Consider the following 22891-nt stretch of genomic DNA (forward strand, 5'->3'; position numbering starts at 1 on the left):
AGTTTCTCCCTTGATCTACAAAGCTTGTCTCAGTCGAGATGTTTCACTACACCATACTTCCTTTGACCAACTTTCCTTCTGTATGAGTTTTTCAGTGAAAAGCTGAGGACACGTTCCAAATTCGTGGATCGTGAACCGCAACTATGCGGGAGATTCATGTACGGAAGTTGCACATTAAAGTCTGTTTACAACAATTCTTCTTCTTATTATTATTATTATTATTATTTTTATTTTTTTACTGCTTACAAATGCAGACAACGGGCTAGTTACTGTGTTGTTTCTGCTCTTTTTACTTTTAAGCCACACATCGGCAGTAGTAAATGTGGGGGACAAAAAGAAGCCGAGCCATACAAATTTAACAGCAAATACAACATATATATTAAAAAAAAAAAAAAAAGGTAGGAAAAAAGTCCCAAAAACAACCATCCATCCGTTTTCTGTAGCACGTCATTAGGATTGCACAAATGCTCAAAATATGTAATACACATTTTTAATAGTTGTATCAAGACCGAACCTTGGTAAAATACATCTCCTTATTACCTCAATTTTTCACCATTGCAATGGATTTGTTGAGGTAATTACATCAATAAACCACTGAAGTTATTGAGAAGAATCTTTACAATGGGCCATAAGAGGAGGGTTGACCCTTAGTCAGAAATGGAAAAAAATCCGAAACAACATTAACTCCATTATTCACAATATCAATTAGTATGAAAAGTTGATAGCATTTAAGACACTAGACACAAATTTACAATCGGTCAAGTTAACCTGTTATTCAAAAGTGTCAGAAACGTGGAGGAAAAAAAATCTCAAACATTTTGTCTCATTATGAACTCCTTCACTCACAATTTTAACCAATATTTATAGTTGTTTAATCTTAATTAGTCATTACGTAAAAATCATGCCTCGATGAAAGTGTTACCATCTCAATGTACGACAAAGTTTGTACAAACATTACAGTTACTACTACTACTATTCTGAACTGTCATGCTAGCTCTGCTCATGCTAATACATCAAAAGCAGAATATCCAGGTCGCCCGTTTCTCAACACATGGAAAAATTGCTGCCATTCCAACATGTCTTCTTGTTGCTTTAATATCTGAAGCTTATAACTGATGGTCGCAGCGTCGCCTACTTGTCACGTGTTGCGCGTTTCCAAGGAGAAGCGCCCAGTCGCCACAGATCTATAAATGAAACATTAAATGGTGTCAGTTGCCTTACCGTGAAAGCTTCTCGTGTGATTGATGTAGAGAAATGAATGACGCGCTCGGACATTTTCAAAAGGAGTGTCATCTGACACACCTGCTGGAGTTGCGCCACACTTTTGCATTCGTTCGTTTCATGGGACGCTGAGCCTTAATTGTTGGCCCGCATAACACACAAAGTTGTCTGAGGAACATCAAAAGCCAAAATGATGCAACTGGAATGTGTCGGCGGTGAGTCACACCTTAACCCTCATTTTCGTCATTTATTTAGAGCAACAAAAATGGAAATGTGTCAATGTGACTCGCTACATGTTTAACTATAAAAAAAATAATAATAATAAAAAAAAAGTTTTTGTAAAAATTAGAAAATCTATTGGGAAAGAATGTTCCATATTTGCCCCCCAAAATGTGTACATTTGCCATTTCCATCTTCTCTTTTAGGCCTTGGTTTCACTGCATGGCCAATATATTGAATACACTATGAAAATACAAACAAAGCAAAAGAATGAGACCAGCAGAAGTTCATGCCAAATAAATCCATCCCCCCCCCCCCCCCGCAAAAAAAAACAAAAACTTTAGCATTTTAGAAGGGTCAAAGTGACTCATTGCATATTTAACCGTCTAAAATATTTTTAGGGTGACTATTACAAAATATAGATGAAATGGGAACAAATGTGAAATATTTGCAAAAAAAAAATAAATAAAAATTCTTCAGAAATGTTTTGCTCCTTTGCCACTGTCTGGTCATTGTATTTAATATCATGAAGAATTAAAAACAAATATACGGACATTTCTTTCCAATTTTTGGTTTTGTTATGTTAAAATTTAAAAGCAGATTTTCTCAAGTTATCAATTTGACTCATAGCACAACAGCAGGGTTAACTGCTGTTAACAACTACGATCCATCCATCCATTTTCTGCACCGCTCATCATCACGAGGGTTGCGGGCCGCTGGAGCCTATCCCAGCTATATTCGGGCGAGAGGCGGGGTACACCCTGAATCGGTCGCCAGCCAATCGCAGGGCACATAGAAACAAGCAACCATTCGCACTCACATTCACACCTATGAGCAATTTAGAGTCTTCAGTCAACCTACTACGCATGTTTTTGGGATGTGGGAGGAAACCGGAGTGCCCGGAGAAAACCCACGCAGGCGGGCCCGGGATTAGAACCCCGGTCCCCAGAACTGCGAGGCAGATGTGCTAACCAGTCGTCCACCGTGCCGGCACCCAAAATCTTTTGGGGGGGAAAAAAAAATAATTTTCTAATTGTTTGTATTTTGGATTTTTGCTTATTGTGCGACTTATTTTGTAATCTACAAACTGCAACTGACATCATCGTCCTGCAAACACTCACCTATGGGTTTCGTGCAATGTCGGACCTCTTCAAGGGGTGAGTAGTTTTTAATTCTCCTTTTAGCTCACAAAGCTTTTAAGCATTGAATGGCCGACCTCTAACAATCGCCTAATGGTGTATCCCTCCTGTTCCGAAAACCAACTTAACCAGTCAGTGCGGATGACGTGAATCAGTCATCTAGTGTGTCATTTCCATCCGATTGTGTCATAGATGGACCACTACCTCCTCTTCCTGCGTCCTTTCTCTTAATGACAAAAGTTTCGACGCCACGCCCGGAATGTCTTCTTCACGTATGCCGTGACAAGGTGCAGACGAAGTCAAGTAAAAATGCCAACATAACCAGTAGTAAACTCCACTTTTATTCGTAGTATAGAGTAGAAAGTTGACATTCCAGATGACATTTGAAGAAATCGGCCAGAAAAGTAACATGCCAATTTGTGTGTGAGGGTGTGGGGTAAGAGGGGGTGTGCCCTCAGCGTCTGAGAAGCGCTTGAAAGTGGTACGAACATGCAACTAGTTTGAGAAACACCTTTGGGAAAAGAGAGACGATTTCCTCTTCCTCCTCCTCTGCTCGACCTCCTTTTTGTATCCCCTGCTGTCCGTCGCTGACTTGAGTGAGTCTCTTTACAGTACCTTTTATGATTAGTTTGTGGGAACTGTTGTTTTTTGGTTCATGACTTCTAAACAAAGTTCCTGCACAATAATTCACTCAGTTTGTTGTTTTGATCGGCACGCGGAGCTGCTGCATCCGTGCAGCCCGGGGAGAATACAGCAACAATCTTTAAACCGCCTCTCCTGAGGTCTTCAGATGGAGCCGAAGCAATAAGGAATGTTTTTAGAGGATATTTCGCACTGGTGAAATTGTTACTCTTGCACTTTTCTGATTCATTAAATTACTGATGTTGCAATGATCTAAAAAAGACCAACTATTGATGTTGCTCTTCCCTAAAAAGAAGACAAACGACTGGTGCAGCAATTTCCTAAAAGACGACCTTTTGATGTGACTTCTTTACTAAAAGGAAGGCAAACCGTTGATGTTGCAGTTTCCTGAAAACAAGACAAACTGTTGATGTGTGATTTTCCTAAAACGAAGAGTAACTATTGATATTACGCCTTCCTAAAAAGAGAAATTATTCATGTGGTACTTTTCTTAAAAAAGAAAAAGAAAAGCCAAACTACTAATGTTGCACTTACCCAAAGAGAAGGCAAACTGTTGATGTTGCATTTTCCAAACAAAAGATGCTGCTGTTGTCTCAAAAGAAGACAAGTTAAAATTGTTCACTTTCCTTAACAAAGGCAAACTGTTGATGTTGCACTTTCCTAAATAGAAGACAAAATATTGATGTTACTGTTTCTTAAAAAGAAGACAAATCATTGTTGTTGCACTTTCCTAAACATAAAATATTTGTGCTATTACAGAGGATTAAACATATATATAGTTTAAAAATTGCATCGTATTTATTATTTTATTTGCAAATCAAAAAGAAAAGAAAAGCTTTTGCGTTGTCTCGCCTTACTGTGCCCAGTGTGAACTTTACCATGACCTTAAAGCCAAGGTACATAACGGCACTGCCATTTTTATAGCGTACCGTTACACCCTTAGTGCATAATAAATTCATGTGTGATAGTATCTGCTTGTTAAAGTTGGCGTCCATGTGTAATTATCAGCTACATTTTGTTTTATATTGGACTGAGCAGCCAGATTGATTCCTGTGTCGCTCTAAGGTCCATTTCCAGTTCTTGTGTACCACTTTTGGGCGACTTAATACATTCGTTGGAATAGCCGTGTTGAATTGAAATCCGTTGCGAGCGCACAACAAACACGGCGTTTATTTCTTTGTGCAGTCGCAACACTGGCAAGCCTTTAAGCGCAACATTCCAAAAGTGAACGTTCCCTTTTGTTCCCTCGACAACAAGCGGCCTGCAGGCAAAAGGGGTCACAAGTGTGCCTCGTTGAATCTGCAACGTCCTCCCGCAGGAAGCCATGTTGGATCTGACATCACGCGGGAGGTGAGTGGGGGCTACTTTTTTTGTTTGGCAGATGATCTTCAGTCATGAAATTTTCAGCGCTCAAGGCGTGTAGTTGAGTGGAATGTGTCTCACCAGGTGATTCAATCTGTTTTGGGATCAGTTAACATGCGCATAATATCGCTGCACCATTCCAACAACAGTTTATTAATAATCTGCTGCTGCATTGGACAGCTTTCGTTGTTCTTTTGGCGGGGGGGAGGTGGGCGCAGAGTGTTTTCTCCACCATTTGGAGCATCGCTCAATGCAGACTTTCAAGTAAATGTGCCGCATTTTGGCAGGCGCTATGGGTGGATTGGATTTTGGCTTTCGTGCACAGGGGTCCTGCTCTGCGGTAAACGCCAACACTGAATCTTCCCTTCTTCTTGTATGTGAAAATGTACTTTGTTGACATTTCCCAGCCTTTATTGCGCCAAGGATTATTTTACATGAGGAATAGCAAGTGGCGCACCAACAAATTGATTTGTGTTTATTTCTAATTATTATGACTTATATAAAAGTATATACTGTCTACTATTTAATGAATAATGATGATCTCATCTCAATTGTCTGACTAATATACTTAGTGTACAATCTGGGCCTGTTTAGTTGAACTCAAAGCTATAGCCAGGTCCATAAATATTGCGGCATGGACAAAAGTAACACATAAAGGACAAAGTCGTGATAAATCAAAGTTTCACTTCTCAATAGTTGGTTGCTAATCCTTTGCAGTCAGTTCCAGCCTGAAGTCTGGAACACGCAGACGTCACCGGATGCTGCATTTCATCCCTGCTGATGCCGTGCCAGGCGTCTACTGCAACTGTCTTCAGTTGTTCCGGCTTGTTCTTGGAGCATTAGCCTTTGAATTTTGTCTTCCGCAAGTCAAATGCATGGTCGCTTTCAGGTCCGGTGATTGGCTTGGCCATTGCATAACATTCCACTTCTTTGCCTATTTCAAAAAAATTAAATACAAATTTCTTCCACAGTCTTTTTCGGGTCATTGTACAAGCCCAATTCCAATGAAGTTGGGATGTTGTGTTTAACATAAATAAAAAGAGAAGACAATGATTTTTAAATCATGTTCAACCTATATTTAATCGAATACACTACAAAGACACGATATTTAATGTTCAAACTGATAAACTTTATTGTTTTTAGCAAATACTTTTATGGCTACAACACGTTCCAAAAAAGCTGGGACAGGGTCGTGTTTACCACTGTGTTACATCACCTTTTCTTTTAGCTTTGTAGGTGAAATTCTTTCCCATTCTTGCTTGATGTACAGCTTCAGCTGTTCAACAGTCCGGGGTCTTCGTTGTCGTATTTTACACTTCATAATGCGCCACACATTTTCAATGGGAGACAGGTCTGGACTGCAGGCTAGGCCAATCTAGTACCCAAACTATTTTACTACGAAGCCACGCTGTTGTAACACGTGCAGAATGTGCTTTGGCATTGTCTTGCTGAAATAAGCAGTGGCGTCCATGAAAAAGACGTTGCTTGGATGGCAGCATATGTTTCTCCAAAACCTGTATGCACCTTTCAGCATGAATGGTGCCTTCACAGATGTGTAAGTTACCCATGCCATTGGCACTAACACAGCCCCATACCATCACAGAGGCTGGCTTTTGAACTTTGCGTCCATAACAGTCCGGATGGTTCTTTTCCTCTTTGGCCCTGAGCACACGACGTCCAGAATTTCCGAAAGCAATTAATATCTGGGCTCGTAGCACCACAGAACCCTTTTCCACTTTGCATCTTAGATGAGCTCGGGCCCAGAGAAGCCGGCGGCGTTTCTGGGTGTTGTTGGTAAATGGCTTTTTTCTTTGCGTAGTCGAGTTTCAAGTTGCACTTACGGATGTAGCGCCCAACTGTATTTACTGACATTGGTTTTCTGAAGTGGTGATATCCTTTACACATTGATGTCGGTTTTTGATGCAGTGCCGCCCGAGGGATCGAAGGTCACGGGCATTCCGTGTTGGTTTTCGGCCTTGCCGCTTACATGCAGTGATTTCTCCAGATTCTCTGAACCTTTTGATGATGATGATATGGATCGTAGATGATGAAATCACTAAATTGCTTGCAATCGTACGTTGAGGAACATTGAGGACTATTTTCTCACGCACGTGTTCACAAAGAGGTGAACCTCGCCCCATCTTTGCTTGTGAATGACTGAGCAATTCAGGGAAGCTCCTTTTCTAGCCAATCACGGCACCCACCTGTTCCCAATGAGCCTGTTCACCTGTGGGAAGTTCCAAACAGGTGTTCGATGAGCATTCCTCAACTTTCTCCGTCTTTTTTGCCACCTGTCCCAGCTTTTTTGGAACGTGTTGCAGCCGTCAAATTCTAAGTTAATGATTATTTGCTCAAAACAATAAAGTTTATCAGTTTGAACATTAAATATCTTTGACGTGTATTCGATTAAATATAGGTCGAACATGATTTGCAAATCATTGTATTCTATTTTTATTTATGTTTAACACAACGTCCCAACTTCATTGGAATTGGGGTTGGACATCTACGCTGTGAAACGTCGTCCAATGAAGGATTTGGCTGATTACGAGCAGCTATTTGCCTAATACACTTCAGAATGTTTTCGATCATTAGTTCCTTTCCTTCTGCATAGTCTTCTCCTCCCATCACGCTGGTACAAGTTGATCTTTGTCTCATCTGTACTTTTTTAGTTGTTGTTTTTTCCAACACTAATTTGGCCTTTCTGTTTTGGGGTAAAGCATGGCAACATACTGCACTATGTAAAAAAAAAAAAAAACAATACTGCAAAATATATTGAATTATTGCAATGTGTTTGCCTTAAAAAAAAATGGGTTTCTTTAGCACTGCTGATATCCTGTCCTTTCAAAAATATCAAGTTCTTCCTCGCCAAGCCATACCCAGTGTGAACGATGCCACGGTAGAAAGAAGTCATCTCGTGCACATATCTCGCCTGTTCATCAGGTTGTTGTGGATTTTGGAGAGCATTGTTAAAGATCGCGGAGCCAGTCAGCAGCACCGTGACACACTCTGGCTTCAACGAAATGTTTTTGTTATGGTTTTGGTCTGTCTGCCTGCAGCCCACTCATTGTCTTGATGCCATTTTCATATGAATGCAGTGCGAGCCCATCGCCGGCACGTCGCTCTTTTCTTTAAAGCGCCTCTGTTTGTGAGGCAGTGCGCATCACAGCACTCATTTTGAATACGGTAAATATACAAAGCATTGAACAGTACTAATGCAAAAATGTCTTAAAAATGGGTTCTATGTAAATAGTTGGACCCCCTGTAAATCTTTTTTTGAGCTTGCTATTTCCTAAACTATGCCTGTGAGCAAGCTGTTCTGAAATTTGGAGAGTTTTGAAGTCACAATTGACCTCACAATTGACCTCACACCCCCCTCCACCAAGTTCCTTTACCAAAGACCTGGTGGCTTGGTGGTTGAAGATCAATTTTAAAGCAACTACACAGAAACACTATCATGGCAAGGCCAGAAGATCAGCACAGCTGAGTGCTGTTGGGATCACACATTAGCATTAGCAAAGTGCATGCACCACATGTATGGATCTGCTGCATGAATTGACAAGTGTAATTTGGCAGCTCTAGAATGAAGTAGATCTGCCCCTAGTTGTCATGGTAACAAAAGTGAAGGGCGCAGGGTGAGCAGTGGCTTATTTGCAAGAGATAGGACTGCCCCCTCAAATCAGACTTTAGTGATAATGGGGAGAAGGTGACATTGTTGATGTAATTCTTGATCTATTTTGACAAAAACATGTCGCAGATGTTATTAAGACATTAAGTTAAAAATTGTGGGGGAAAAAAATCAATCAATTTCAATTTAAATCAATTTTAGAAGAGGTGCTACTGTGAGTTCATTTTGGAATAAAGGCAACAAAAGCACACAATTGTGAATCAGAGCACTTTCCTCCGCTCATCAATCAAAGTCGGCATCAGCGAGCTGGATCTGGACACCCTTTGATGCAATCACCGCATTGCACTTCCTGCTTCGGACGACGATTGAAGATCACAGTCTCACAGAATGTGAGAGCTTGTTTAGTTGTAATAATTTAGTAGTACTCCACCTTGGTAAAAATGCTCATAATGATGAATGATAAACGTTTTTTTATTTGTGCCTTTGTCCTGATTTATGACTAGTTCATTTTAATTGGGCCCACATAGTTAAAAGCTTATTGGCTTCCCAATGTTTAGCCACATAAACACACACGATGGTGTGGCTAACTACACAAGCATAGTGAGGGAGAAGTTTATACTGCTTAGCCACATTGACGAAAAGGTTTCATGACCCAGTGCCAAACCTGCAAGCTGACTTTAAGCGAGGGGCTCGGCATGCCGTAGACTGGTCGGCAGCCAATCGCAGGGCATGTAAAGACAAACAAGCAATCACACTCGACAATTTCAAACTTGCAATTTAGAGTCTTCAGTTAACCTTACAGCCACTCGATGAATGCGTGAAATCACAATGCACAAACTGTTGAATTCTTTCCCGTCGATCCATCCATCCATTTTCTGTACTGCTTATCCGCATTACTATTTGAATGTGTGAGGAAGCCGGAATACCCGCACGAGCGCGGGGAGAACACGCCAACGCCACCCAGGAAGGCCGCTGCCAAGATTCGAACACAGCTGTGAGGCAGACGTACTCGTCACCGTCCACAGTGCTGCCCGCCCCAAAACATTCAAACGACAAATGCTCATCATAACGAATAATAAATCATTGTTTTACCATATTTTTTCAGTATAATCCTCTGCAATTGGCTGGTGAGCAGTCGCGGTGTACCCCGCCTCTCGCTCAAAAGTCAGCTGGCATAGGCTCCAGCTCACCTGCCACCCTGGTGAGCAAAAGCAAGTTTGAAAAGACGTGGATGAATAGCAAATGTTACGTTAGGATCATTTGCGACTAACGCTGTTTCTGATGAATATTGTAGAATGGTATGGAAAACCTTGATTGTCATTGTATGAGCAGATGACAGCCAGATGAAATTCAATATATTTTCTAATTGAATCAAGAGCAAAAAACTGTTGACACAATATTGTCACAGAACAACCCTGCAGACAAAAGAATACAATTCCTATGACACTGCCATTAAAAAAAAAAAAAGCTTCAAGCCTGTTTAAGCGTGCTCATCATTTCTGTTTTGACACAGCAGATTATGGTGAAAGGATTTTTTATTCCCCCCCCCCCCCCCTAGTGTAAGAGCACTAGCAGTGGCCGCTGTCTCCTGATTTTAGTGCGATGAGGAGGAGGAAGCGGGGCTGTCGAGAAACAAAAGGGTTTTAGTGCTAATTAAAAGTGAGTCATCGCTCATGGTGCGCTAAAGCTACATAAGAACGGTCTTTTAATAAGAAGGCTTAAGAGGCGGATTGGAGTCTGCGGTGCTTGGCACTCGGAAGGCAGAGCTGTAAGATCAATCACTGGAGGTGTTGAACGTTTCAATCAGTCTCCTTGGGATTGAATGCCTATACCAGATTATTTTTTGGACTGTCTAATTTCCATGTCACATTTCAAGTGGCATCTATCCACATGGAAAAAAATGCAACAATTATTAAATGCTGTTCGATTGGCCTGGGATGACTGTTGGCCCGTTGATTCATTTAAAGCGCTGTAACCTCTAAAGGTGGGTGTAAGTCACACACAGTGGCTATAAATATCTACACACCCTTGCAAAAGCCAGGTTTTTGTGATCGAAAACAAAATGTGACCAAGAAAAAAAATAAATCCAAAATCTGATAGGGGGAGTCAAAATAAAGTGAGCCAATGTGGTCGCACGCCCTCCTATAACTGGGAATTTGGCTGTTTTCAGAATGAAACATTCCGAATCAAAGTCCTGTCAAATGGGAGTCAGCAGCAAAGCAAACACATACCACCAGTTAAAGTGCCTTTGATGAAACCCAATTAAAGTGCAGCTTCTCTCGCCAGCGTTTACGGACTTCTTCTTTGCCTTGTAGATTGCAGAAGCCTGAACGTTTTGTGATTTACATATGTTCATGATTCCCCAGTTGAGACACAAAAAGTTTGTTTAAAGGTTCAAAAAGTGAAATGAACAACGACTGAGGGTATGAAATGAAATGCTAAATGCAATCTTTTTATGTTGGATATGGCTACACAGCACATAACAGAGAAGAGCTTCCCTCAAAATCTGCGTATTTGCAAATGCTCAACCGCAAACGTACCTCCGGACTGCACCACACACACCACATGAGCAGCAAGAACACAATGACGATTCTTTTTCTTGTCACGTGCGGGGTCTCTCGCGTTTTAGATATCGGTATGCGTTTACCTGGCCTGAGCTTCGACTCGTCCGTCCGGTAACCTTTCAAGCTTTCTCTTATCCCGTCTTCAGGATGCCCGTGGAGACGCGCTCCTTCCGTGACACGTCAGCCGTGGGTCGATTTCCAAGTGTCGCACTCGCTGCGGGTGACGAGGACCCCGAGGAGGCTCCCGCCAAGGCCCCTGAGGAAGCCAAGGACGATGTGTGCCGGCAGTGGCTGCGCCGCGTGGGCCGGTGCTGCTGCCCAGAGACGGACGACGACGACGTCACCGATACGCTCGTCACGGCGCCGGAAGAGGGCAAGGACGAGGGGGAGCTCGGCAAGAGGCCTGCGCCCGGTGATAGCGAGCTCGCCGGTACACACCTGGCACGGCTGCCATATTGTCCATTGTCTGTCTGTCTGTCTACTGCAGTACTTCCCACCCTTCCTTGAGCCTTAATTGAGGGGTTTAGTGAATTATATTCCCAGTCCCTGATGAACAAAAGAGAGCTTTTGGACCATCTCTCAGTGGTTGGGAATCCCTGGTCGAGTCTAATCTGCTTGCGTGCTCCGTTTCCGCAGAGCTGCCCCTCAAAGTGAAATCAATAGACCTGATGAAGGGCAAAACAGGAGCCGAGCGCCTGGCGCACCGCACGCACCTCTACCAATGCGACGACTTCATCATCCGGAGAGGCCAGACGTTCCACATGTGGCTCACGCTGTCCCGAGCGTTCCGGCCCGACACGGACAAACTTCACTTGGAACTCAAAACAGGTATGTGTGTGAGAAAAGTACTCACACTGTGTACTTCAATAAAAGTACACTGAACCCCCATATAGTTGTGGTTAACTCATTCACTGCCAGCCTTCCCAGTTAACATGGATATTTGGCTTCTAAAGCCGTCAATGGCAGTGAATGTGTTAAGCATTTGCGAATTTGACTATTAATGGATTTTTTAAATTTTTTTTTTAGGGGGGGAACCTATCCTCCGTTATTGCCATGTTGGTGTCAAACAACATTTTTGCGCTTAGGTCATGCAAGGTCATACATAATAGAAAAAATACCAATTAGTTGTGGATTTTCACCATTCACAGCACGGCTCTCGTCCCTAATCCCGCAAATAGCGGGGATTCACTGTAAAGATACTTGTGTAAAAGGGCACTGTACTAATTGAACGCCTCCATTTAAAGTCCCTGTAAAGTGGAAATAAATGTCTTCTAAATTTGACACACCACAGAAAACTGTTAACAACACTAAGAAATTTGAATGATGAAAAAAAAAAAGCCAAATGTATATAATGAGGCTTCAAATTCATTCATTCCTTCATTCAAATTCACTGAAACACAGAATACTTGAAACCACGCCCCACTGAAAAATGGATGCTACTTCAAATAATATCGAGCTTTTGCCTACACATCCCTACATGTTTGAGCTGCGAAAAGACAGTATATCCAATTCAAAGCCTCTGGTTGCTGGAATATATCCTACCGGGAGAGGCGCTAGCCACCAGCTAGCTCGCGAACTAACATGCTTGGGCCTAATAACTCACAATTGCGCCGGATAACGACTAATGCAAACGATGTGGGGGAAGGGCGACTCATATCGGGGCCCAATTGTGTCACTTGGCCCCATTGTAGCCATGCCCAAAAAAATGAGGAAAACTCAAATGAAAAATCTCCATAATTGAGTACTGCATATTTCTCACTCTCTGCACGTTTTCACCAATTATCTTCAAACATGCGTAATGTATTTAGAAACAAATTGCTGACACTTTAAAGGTTCTTTAAGTACAATAACATTACATATTTGCACTTCGGTAATTTCTACCATAGAATACATCATCTTCCGAGGGATGAGTGGGTATTATAATTCCATGCGCGAGAATTTGCCGCCTTTTTGTCTAAAAAGGGCAGCTTTTAAATGTGACAGGAACAGGCCAATAACCTTTGGATTCGGCGATTGAAAAAAAGGACGTTTTGCTGCAGTATCACCTGGGAGATTGACAAAAAAAAAAGCAAGCGAGGGAAGGAAGGAAGGAAGGAAGGAAGGACGGGCGATGTTTGGGGATTTGTATTTTTTTTCTGGGCTACTGTTGCTATGGCAACCGCTCTGGGTTGCTATGCTCCAGAAGGAGTGGCGATACCGAGCGCTCGGTCCTGAGAAATCCCTCCGAGTGACAATCCGCCCTCACGCTTGCCAGACGCCACGACCGGGGCCCCGTCCGCATCCAGCAATTATAGCTGCATGTGATGCGTGACTGCAGTTTGTGTGTATTCGTATTTGGAGCCACTAAGCGTAGAACCCATGATGGAACGTACTGGGTTGAACCACACCGCCGTCAACGCTATTTTAATTCAATCTTGTTTTTAATCATTATGTAAAGCACTATTGAGTTTCCTAATTGTGTATGCATGGTGCTATACGAATAAACTTGCCTTCAAGGAGGCATATGATGTTCACTTCCCAGGTGTCTCAATAACAATTTGACAAAAATGTTTGTGACAGACACGTTATTAAGACGTGAAGTGTTTTACAGAGTGAAAAAAAAAATTAATACACCGTCTGTCTCCGTTACACAAACACAATAAATCGGGGTATTTGACAAATGCGCAATTAGTCTTTTGCATTTTATCCTTATTCTGTCTCACGAGTCATGTTTTTCCCACTACTAGTGCCATTTTTGGCCAACTGGTATGACCTTAAAGGGCAAGTATGCAAGATTTGAAATATAACCTCACTCACCCCTCTTACTCACTGGCATATCCGTATCTGATCCCATCTTTGCTACACAAGAAGCCACGCAAGTCACATCTTCTTTCTCGGATTGGTTGTTTTTCCTCAGGTACGCTGATTCCTGGAATATCAAATTAAATTAGAGGCACAAGATGAGGCTAGAGATGGCTGATATTTTCATAGATCATACTTATCATAAACTGCTGTCATAATGACGTTTAACAAAAGAGATTTTTTTTTTTTCTTAAGGAGGAAAGGAACATATTGGAACAAAAATACATGTACAACATTGAGGACATTTTAATGGGTAGAATATAAAACAGAGATGAAAATTGATATCATTTCACATTGTTGTTGCACTTCCCGCTAAAAGATTCCCAGTCAACAACAAGTTCCTTATTTCGGGTTTAACTTGCATTTATTGATGCATTTGCACTTGCATCAGAAATATGTTTGTTTTTTCCTTCCCGTTATTTGTTTTTATTTCTTTTACCACGACCTTCTTTGCTCTCATTAACAACTGTCATCACGCAAATGATGATTGTGTTCCAGGTTATGAAGCTCGTTTCAGCTTATCCTTCCGGGCGTCTGGCTTTATAGCGCTGGAACCAAACAGCAAATGAGCGCACGTGCATTCAGCGCTTTTAGAGTGCGGCTGCAGCTGCTGAGATCAAATGATTGTTTGGTGTGAGAGAGGGAGATTTTTTTTGTTTTGAGGTCACCCTTCCTTTATACTGAGGCCATTTAAGCATTAGAATGTACGCTTACACTTCATTAGGTTGCTTCAATCCTGCCTTCGTTTCGTGACCATGCTCGTAACTTATTTAAAAAAAAATTTTTTTAGCATTCACAATATGATTTTGTATTAACCATAATATATGAAATATATATATGAAAATATATGAAATATGAACGGAAATATGAAAAACATGATTTGGGTAGTTACCAATGCTTCTAATGATTTCATTAATATCAGCCGTAAAGCTCCACTGTAACTGACTGTGTCTTTCCTGTAGTATATCATATTCAGAACTGCCTGTAACATTGTCATCGACTATTTTTTGAAACATGTTAAATTCTTTCTCAGGCCCTACAAAAATGTAAAACTTTAACGATATGTGTATTTTTTGGGCTTGTAGTTGGCAGTGAATGGTAGGAGGTCATTCCAAGAGTATGTATAAGTATCCGTGTGATGCAATGCTGTGTTTAATTTACATCACGGCAAAGCCTACAAACTTAATAATACAGTAGTATGTGATGTGTCCATCAAAATGGACTATTCAAGTTTATGAATGTAAGAATGCATTGTGAGTGTTTGTCGTGATCATCCGAGCAACACGTTGTGAGATTTCCTCACTCTCGGTCTTGTCCAAACAAAGAGGTAGGAATGCAGGTGGGGCAGCAAAAACAATACACTCGCAGAACAGCGCCGAGGCCGAGCAAACACGTTGACGTCTGCCTGCCTCCACTTCCCCCCCCCTCAGGGCCTCTGCCAACGGTGTCAAAAGGAACGCACGTCATTATCCCACTGGTGGACGAGCCGCAGGACGGCCGCTGGCAAGTCGCCCCGGATGAGTGGGACGGCGCGAGGATGAAGCTGTCCGTCAACTCCCCGGCCAGCGCCGCCGTCGGGCGCTATCGGCTCCAGGTGGAAACGGAGTGTCCGAGCGGACGGGCTATTTCTGCGCACGACCCCGCTAATGACATCTATGTGCTGTTCAACCCCTGGTGTGACGGTAAAAACACAAAAACAAAAAACACTCTCTGTCCAGGCATCTACAGCAGCGGTTCTCAAGCTCAGGTCCGGTAGCTCGGGTGTTCACTAAATCATTTGTTATATCATTTAAAAAAGTGCATATGGACGTATGGGGACCTAGACCAATAAGAGGTCAGCCCAATTCCACGATTACCCAATTGATTGATTGATTTTTATTTTTTGTACATTTCTGGAAAACAAAAACAAAAACAAAAGCTCAACAATCAAGAGTCCAGTTGCCTTGAGTCAACCTATGTGGATGACCATCACCTGCAGGATGAAGAATATACTCGGACATGAAGGCAAAATTGGTCTTTTTAATTCATATTTTCACAGCAAGTTACACATTTTTTAGAGAGAGATAGGGCGAGAAGCTCGGTCATCCGGGAGGATCTCAGAGTAGAGCCGCTGCTCCTCCACATCGAGAGGAGCCAGATGAGGTGGCTGGGGCATCTGATTCGGATGCCTCCCGGACGCCTCCCCGGTGAGGTGTTCCGGGCACGTCCCACCGGGAGGAGACCCCGGGGAAGACCCAGGACGCGCCGGAGAGACTACGTCCTTCGGCTGGCCCGGGAACGCCTCCGGATCCCCCCGGAAGAGCTGGGTGAAGTGGCTGGGGAGAGGGAAGTCTGGGCGTCCCTCTGCTAAAGCTACTGCCCCCGCGACCCCACCCGGATAAGCGGTAGAAAATGGATGGATGGATGAAGAACATTTTTTTATTTTTGAAATTGACGTATTAAAATATGACTGTCTTTCCCTGTTAAACTTTCACTTTAATATCATGAAATTACAACCTTATCTTGGAACAAAAATACTACATAGTTCTCATAACTTATTCTTGTTGATTACATTTTTTTTCTCCCCTAAAATATTTTACTCTCATAACACTAAAACATTTTTCCGCTATAAAATTGAACTGTAAAGGGAAAAATGTTAACCCTTTAGTAGTCAAGCACCTTGAGAATGTTGCGAGGTGCAATTGAATAAAAACTTCAAATACGACCTCGCAACCCCCTTGCAGACTTTTAATATTTCAAAAATAGCTGTAGAAAAACACTCGGATGTCATCTTTTTCACCCTCCATGTTTACTTCTTTGAAAATATTATGTTTTGTTTATATGGAAATAGAATCAGCAACCTTTACACATTTTATATGATGGGATTTTTACATTATATTTTGGGGATTTTTCACAGTTTTTAATTTAAAACTTTACAGGTGAGTTCTTAACATAGCAAATGCACAAAGGGCATTTTAGAACACTTTATAAAGTCAGTATTAATACTTTGAGGACCACAAAATTAGACATTTCACTATCGATCGAAGAAGAGGAAGAGCTGCATTGTGGGAGGTGGTGGCTCTTTAAGGCTAGCAGTAGCCAAAGTGACCATAAACATTACCCGAAAAGGCTAAGACACCGCAGTGATTTGCGAGCGAACCCACAGTTATTTCATCTTTCACCCTTTTCTATATTGCACAGGATAAATTTTCAACCAGACAAAATTCAAAATCAGGTAAATTTAACGTCATTCTGTGGCTGGAACGGATTCATTGCATTTCCATTCATTTGAATGGGAAAAATTATCTCGGTTTGAGAACGGGGTCACGGAACAAATACAATTTTTAACCCGAGCCATTTTATTTAATCATTCCAATTTGGTAGTTAACAAGACTCCTTTCTGTGATGTGTAAATTTATATTCACTTTACAGGGACTTTAAGTCGAGTGGCAAATTATTTGTGCGTCATTACTTCGCACTGCTGCAAATGAGCCATACTTGTTGTTCATTTTGATTCCTTTCCTGGTTGCCAGAGGACGCGGTGTTCATGGACGCCGAAGACGAGCGTCAGGAGTACGTCGTCAACGACGTCGGGCGCATCTATTACGGCACGCGGGACCAAATTGCGGTCCGGACGTGGGACTACGGACAGGTGAGGCGCTTGTGATCAGGAAATTGAAAGCGCACAATTGACAGCTTTCGCTCTCGTTCTGACTTTCAGTTTGACGACGGCATACTGGCCGCGTGCCTCTTCGTCCTGGACAAGAGCGGAACTCCTCCGTCTGGGTGGGGGGACCCTGTTAATGTGGTGCGAGTCGTGTCAGGCATGGTGAGAGAACAATCTGTTGTCTTCAGTCCCTGCTGACCCAGACGCCTGTCTATATGGCACAAGACCTATTATTAGTTTATGTTGACAGATGCTTGTAATATATAGGTAAACAATACATGCAATATTTGGGGGGGGGGACTTATAGTAGTCATATTGTATCCTCTGCAGCTTTCTGGTGCGTGTCAGGTGTGATTGGATAGCTTGGTGATGAAACGCTGCCTGCTTTTTAATTTCTTCACCGCGCTTTTGTTTTTCATGAGCTCAACTCAAAGGATTTAAAGACTTACCCAAAAGTCTGACAAAATCTTTGTTCGCGAGCACTTAGTCGATCCACCTCACAGGTGTGGCATATCAAGATATGCGGCAAGTTTGACTTAAAGAACACGGAAAGTAAACTTGTATCCCAAGGCACCACTGTGCTGGTATGTTTATCTTTGTTGAATATTCATTTTGTGTTAATTTGACATTACATATAGACATTTGAATACAACAAATCTTGTATTTGTCAACAATATTATGTACATGATACATTATGACATTCTGGACCTCAACATTTTAAATTAACTTAGCATCGGGGTCGTTCTAATTCACGCGTGTCAGGTTTTCCTGTCATCCTCTACTTATAGATCAACTCTCGCGATGACCAAGGTGTTGTGGAGGGAAACTGGTCGGGGAATTACATTCAAGGAACATCTCCGACCGTCTGGAGCGGAAGTATGGAAATACTGACGGAATACCACAAAAACAACGGCACTCCCGTCAAATACGGCCAATGTTGGGTTTTTGCTGGGATCGTCACCACAGGTAGTGTTTGAACGGTGCCGCTTGACACACTTTGGAGTCCGGCATGAGTCGCCCCCCCCCCCCACCCCCCACTATGGAACTCGTTATCTGGCGCAAATGCTATGCCGACACCCTGATAATGCATCTTTCCTCGTTTTTTTTACGTTGCACATTTTGTGCAGTGTGTCAAATTTAGAAGACAGTCATTTTCACTTTACAGGGACTTTAAGGAAAACCGGCTTATTTCTTGACATTGTTTTTTATTATGTTATTACTCTATGTTTTTATAAAGTACAATACTGCATGTTGCTTTTTTTGTCATGACTGGAACAGATTAATAGCATTTCCATTCATTTCAATGGCAAAGGTTGATTTGAGTCCCGAGCATAGTCACGGAACAAACTAAACTGGAAGTCAAGGTACCGGTGTACTTTTTTTCCCTCCCCATATGGTCTTTTGTTTACTGAAGCAAAGGTCCTGACTTTGTGTGCAGTTTTGAGGTGTTTGGGCATTCCCAGCCGAACGGTGACCAACTTCAGCTCCGCACACGACACCGACGTCTCCTTGACGACAGATGTGTACCTTGACGAGGACCTGCAGCCCTTGGCTCATCTGAATGCGGACTCCGTCTGGTGTGTGCGCTCACCGTCCCCGTCGTCCTGTGTCCAATATTACGCTTTTTTTTTTTTTTTTTTTTTTTTTATATATATATACTCATCGTGACACACCAGTTCATACAAGTGGAAATGGAGGATTCCAGCGCAGCCAAATAGCAAAAATATACATGAAAAAAGATATATATGAAAAGAAACAAAAAACCAGCACCGGTGATATTGATACCGAAACGGTGACCTACATTGTGGTGTCATCATCGCCAAATAGCTTAACTGACTTCTGGGGCACCGACGTGACTGACATCAATTGATCCGAGTCTCCGCTCGCGTTTGCAGCGATGAGTCTGGACACAGAAAACTCTGAAAACATCTCATAGTTCCGTCGGACTGGCAACGCGCTGTGGCCACAATGCAGAAGTAAGCAGTAATTCATTAATAATGCAAATATTCATTGTTGAATGTCACTAATGAGCCATATTGGATAATATGTGATAGTCGATGGCTTTTTTTTGTTTTTTTTTTAAATAATGAATGCATCCTTACTTCACAACAAGCAGCAGTTTGGCACATTGAGAAATATTCTATATCACGTTCAAACTGAAAACCAAGTTGGGATTTCAAATTAGGGTTTCAAGCCCGGTTTTAGGTTTCAAATGATTGTTTCAAGATACGTTAGGGTGTCACATTAAGGTTTCAAATCAGGGTTAGGGTTTCAACTGAAGGTTAGAAGAAAGGGTTTGGATTTCAAAATGAAGGTTTCCAGACCGGGTTAGGGTGTCAAATTAGGGTTTGAAGCCAGAGTTTGGTTCCCGACTCGGTTTAGGGTTCCAAACTCGGGTTAGTTTCAAATCAGGGTTTCACGACAGGGCTAAAGTTTCAAATTCGGGTTTCGGGCAGGTCATGGATTCACATTAGCGTTTCGAAAAAGGGTTAGGTCTTCAAAGTAGGATTTAAAGTTAAGGTTTAAAGCCTGGGTTAGGGCTTCAAATTAAGGTTTGGCTTCTTCCTCCCCAAGGAACTTCCACGTGTGGAACGACTGCTGGATGGCTCGTCACGACTTGCCTGCGGGAATGGGCGGCTGGCAAGCGCTGGACGCCACGCCCCAGGAGACCAGCCAGGGCACGTTCCGCTGCGGCCCCGCTTCTCTCGCCGCCATCCGCGACGGTCAGGTCTTCCTCAAGCACGACGCCCAGTTCGTGTTTGCCGAGGTCAGTCGACGGGAGATTCTGGATTTCCCGGAGAGGGGAGAGGCCTTTATTTGTGTATTTGTACGTAGCACGACACGACATTGTGGAGCGATCACACGTCTATGTAAGAACACCTTTGACAGTATAAGACTCCACACTTGATCTGAGCGACTGTTTATGCACCTCGGTATGTGCTGCTGTTTTGTTTAGCAACAGAGTTTAATGAGCAGTTAACTCTCCTGCCTGTGTATGTCTGCGAAAACTGAGATTTTGACACGGACTATTATTTTTTCGGATATACGCCACAGTTTCCGCTTTGCTGCAGAACTCAATTTTCTTGCTGCCCTTAATGTCTTCTTGGATAAAGAGTGACCCCTTAAAGTAGCTCTGGACGCTGCTGCTGTGTTATACCTCGATAATCTTTGCTTTGCTGCGGCACATGCAGTTTCGTTACTTTTAGTGTGCTCTTGGATAAAAAGAGACATTTCAATTCTTGGCACAGCACAGTTATAGTCCGCAGTCTCTGATTTGCTGCACTCTCCATTTTGTTGCTGCTCTCATCTCCTCTTGGATTAAAGAAGAGCTCTTAACTCTGGATGCTGCTGCATATTCAACCAGAGTCTCTGCTTTGCCGCAGAACTCTCTTTTCTCACTGCCCTTAGTCTCCTCTTGGATAAAGAAGACCCCCTTTTGCTCTGAACGTTGTGGTGTTATACGTCATAATATGTGCTTTTCTTCCGCACTCCATTTTCTTGCTGCTTCCCTTAGTGTCCTTCTGGATAAAGCTCTGGGCGCTGTGGTGTTATGCTCCAAAGTGTCCGTTTTGCTCCATTTTGCTGCTGCACTTAGCTTCCTCTTGTATTACAAAACAGAAATGAAGTCTGGATGCTGCTGTGTTGTACTACACAGTTTTCCTCTTTGCTGCAGGGCTCTGTGTCCTCTGGGATTCAAAACATACAAATAAAATCCCCTTTTACTTCTCGGTCTCCCTTTTCTTGCTGCTCTCAAGCGTCTTAAAGTGTTTAGGTATTTACACCGTTTTGACTGTGGAATGTGAACGCTTGTAAAAAAAAAAAATCTCGTCAGACTGGTCGTTCAGGATTTTGCTAAAGGATGAATTCACTTTAACCCACGGCCGACTTGATGATAAAACCACAAATGTTGCGAGTGCTAGATAAGTCTGGCCACTGAGCGATACCGCCTACGTAAGGGACAAAACTGGGGCGCATACAGGACAAGGCCGACTGAGCTTTGACAGCATAGCTGCGTGCGCTGTGTATTAACATGCGGCCATAAGGCGCCCGTCAAAAGTGACACTTCGCACCTGCTCTGAGCTCTCTTTTTTCCTCCCCCCTCTGGGCATCCTCAGGTGAACAGCGATAAGATCTACTGGCAGAGGAACCCGGACGGGACCTTCTCCAAAATATATAGCGAGAAGAAGGTCGTGGGCCACCTCATGAGCACCAAGGCCGTCGGCTCGGACGGACGAAGCGACATCACCCGCCTTTACAAGCACCCTGAAGGTATCGCCGGCCTTCGCTCCATTTATCTTGTTGACGTGAAAATAGTGATTGCGATTGTGAATTCATTTGGTTCAGGTCTGGAGCACAGGGAATGCAAGAAGACATATCGCATAATAGAAAGAACTCGTCATTTTCCCGGCAAGCGTATGCATAAAAGCGGGCTGAATCTCGCCGGCAAGTGTGTGTGTGTGTGTGTGTGACACACTTGACTGGAACGTTTTTGTCTGTCTCATCTTCCTCCGCACTCTGGGAGTCTCACCGATAAGTGTATGCGTAACAGTGGGCTGGATCTCGCCGGCAAGTGTGCGCATCTCAGTGGGCTGGATCTGGACGGTGTTTTTCTTTACGTTAGCGATCACATGTAGCATATCCACGTACTGAATCAAAGAAAAAGAAAAAAAAACCACAATCAATCCCACGGAGTCCTTTGATTCGAATTCCACTGTGTTGTCCTTCAGGAACGGCGGCTGAGCGCATCGCTGTGGAAACGGCATGCCGTTACGGTTCCAAAGCGGAGGCGTACTCCTCCCCCGTGGTGGAGGACGTGGCCATCGCGGTGTCCATGGACGGCGACGGCCCCCAAATGGGGCGGGACGCCGAGCTGACCGTCACGCTGCGCAACAGCAGCGCAGAGCACCGACGCGTCGTCCTGCATAGCCAAATAGCCGTCATGTACTACACCGGCGTACACAAGGCAACCGTCAGGACGGACCACACCGACCTGGACCTGCTGCCCACTGAGGGTGAGTGCCATTGACTCCATAATCTCCGCTTTGCTGCCATCAGTCTCCTATTCCCGCCTAAAATAAAATGTCTCTATTTCTGGACCATTTGCTATTGTACCCCACAGTTTCCGATTTGCTTTCACGCTCTGTTTTCTTGCTGCTCTCAGTGTCCACTTGGATAATAAGAGACTTCTAAGCTCAGGGCACTGTGACTCCAGAGTCTCCGTTTTGATGACCGCTCCATTTTCTTGCTGCCCTTCATTTCCTCTTGATCTAAAAGAAGACCTCTAAGCTCAGGAAGCCGTGGTATTATACTCCACAGTCTATGCTTTGCTCCTCAGTGCCCTTAGTCTCCTCTCGCATAAGAGAAGACCTTCAGTTATGGACGCTGCAATGTTGTACTCCACAGTCTCTGCTTTGCGTCAATGCTCTGTTTTCTTGCTGCCCTCAGTGGCCTCTTGGTAATAAAAGACCTCTAAGCGCGGGAAGGAGTGATATTATACTCCACAGTCTCCGCTTTGTTGCAGCGCTCCTTTTTATTGTTGTCCTTTGTCTCCTCTTTGATCAAGCAAGACTACTTAGTTCTGGACACTCTGGTATTATACTCCACCCGCTGCTGCAGGTGTACGTTTTCTCAC

General features: G+C 43.1%; 1 protein-coding gene across 3 annotated transcripts in view; it reads left to right on the plus strand.

The window, feature by feature from the left end:
* The first annotated feature begins 2974 nt into the window (after positions 1–2974).
* Positions 2975–22891, plus strand: part of LOC133480392 (protein-glutamine gamma-glutamyltransferase K-like) — a 30265-nt gene continuing 10348 nt past the window's right edge. The window contains exons 1-12 of one of the 3 annotated variants that reach the window (XM_061778308.1): positions 2975–3175; positions 4479–4571; positions 10919–11202; positions 11409–11600; positions 15044–15295; positions 17126–17244; positions 17314–17421; positions 18048–18225; positions 18698–18836; positions 19834–20026; positions 21375–21528; positions 21987–22271. In XM_061778308.1, the coding sequence (XP_061634292.1) occupies positions 4546–4571; positions 10919–11202; positions 11409–11600; positions 15044–15295; positions 17126–17244; positions 17314–17421; positions 18048–18225; positions 18698–18836; positions 19834–20026; positions 21375–21528; positions 21987–22271 (1930 nt within the window). In that variant the 5' untranslated portion in view covers positions 2975–3175; positions 4479–4545. The remainder of the gene's footprint in view (positions 3176–4478; positions 4572–10918; positions 11203–11408; positions 11601–15043; positions 15296–17125; positions 17245–17313; positions 17422–18047; positions 18226–18697; positions 18837–19833; positions 20027–21374; positions 21529–21986; positions 22272–22891) is intronic. The other 2 variants (XM_061778310.1, XM_061778309.1) reach the window with 2 other exon arrangements.

Source organism: Phyllopteryx taeniolatus, chromosome 7, assembly GCF_024500385.1.
Source record: "Phyllopteryx taeniolatus isolate TA_2022b chromosome 7, UOR_Ptae_1.2, whole genome shotgun sequence".
NCBI lineage: Eukaryota > Metazoa > Chordata > Actinopteri > Syngnathiformes > Syngnathidae > Phyllopteryx > Phyllopteryx taeniolatus.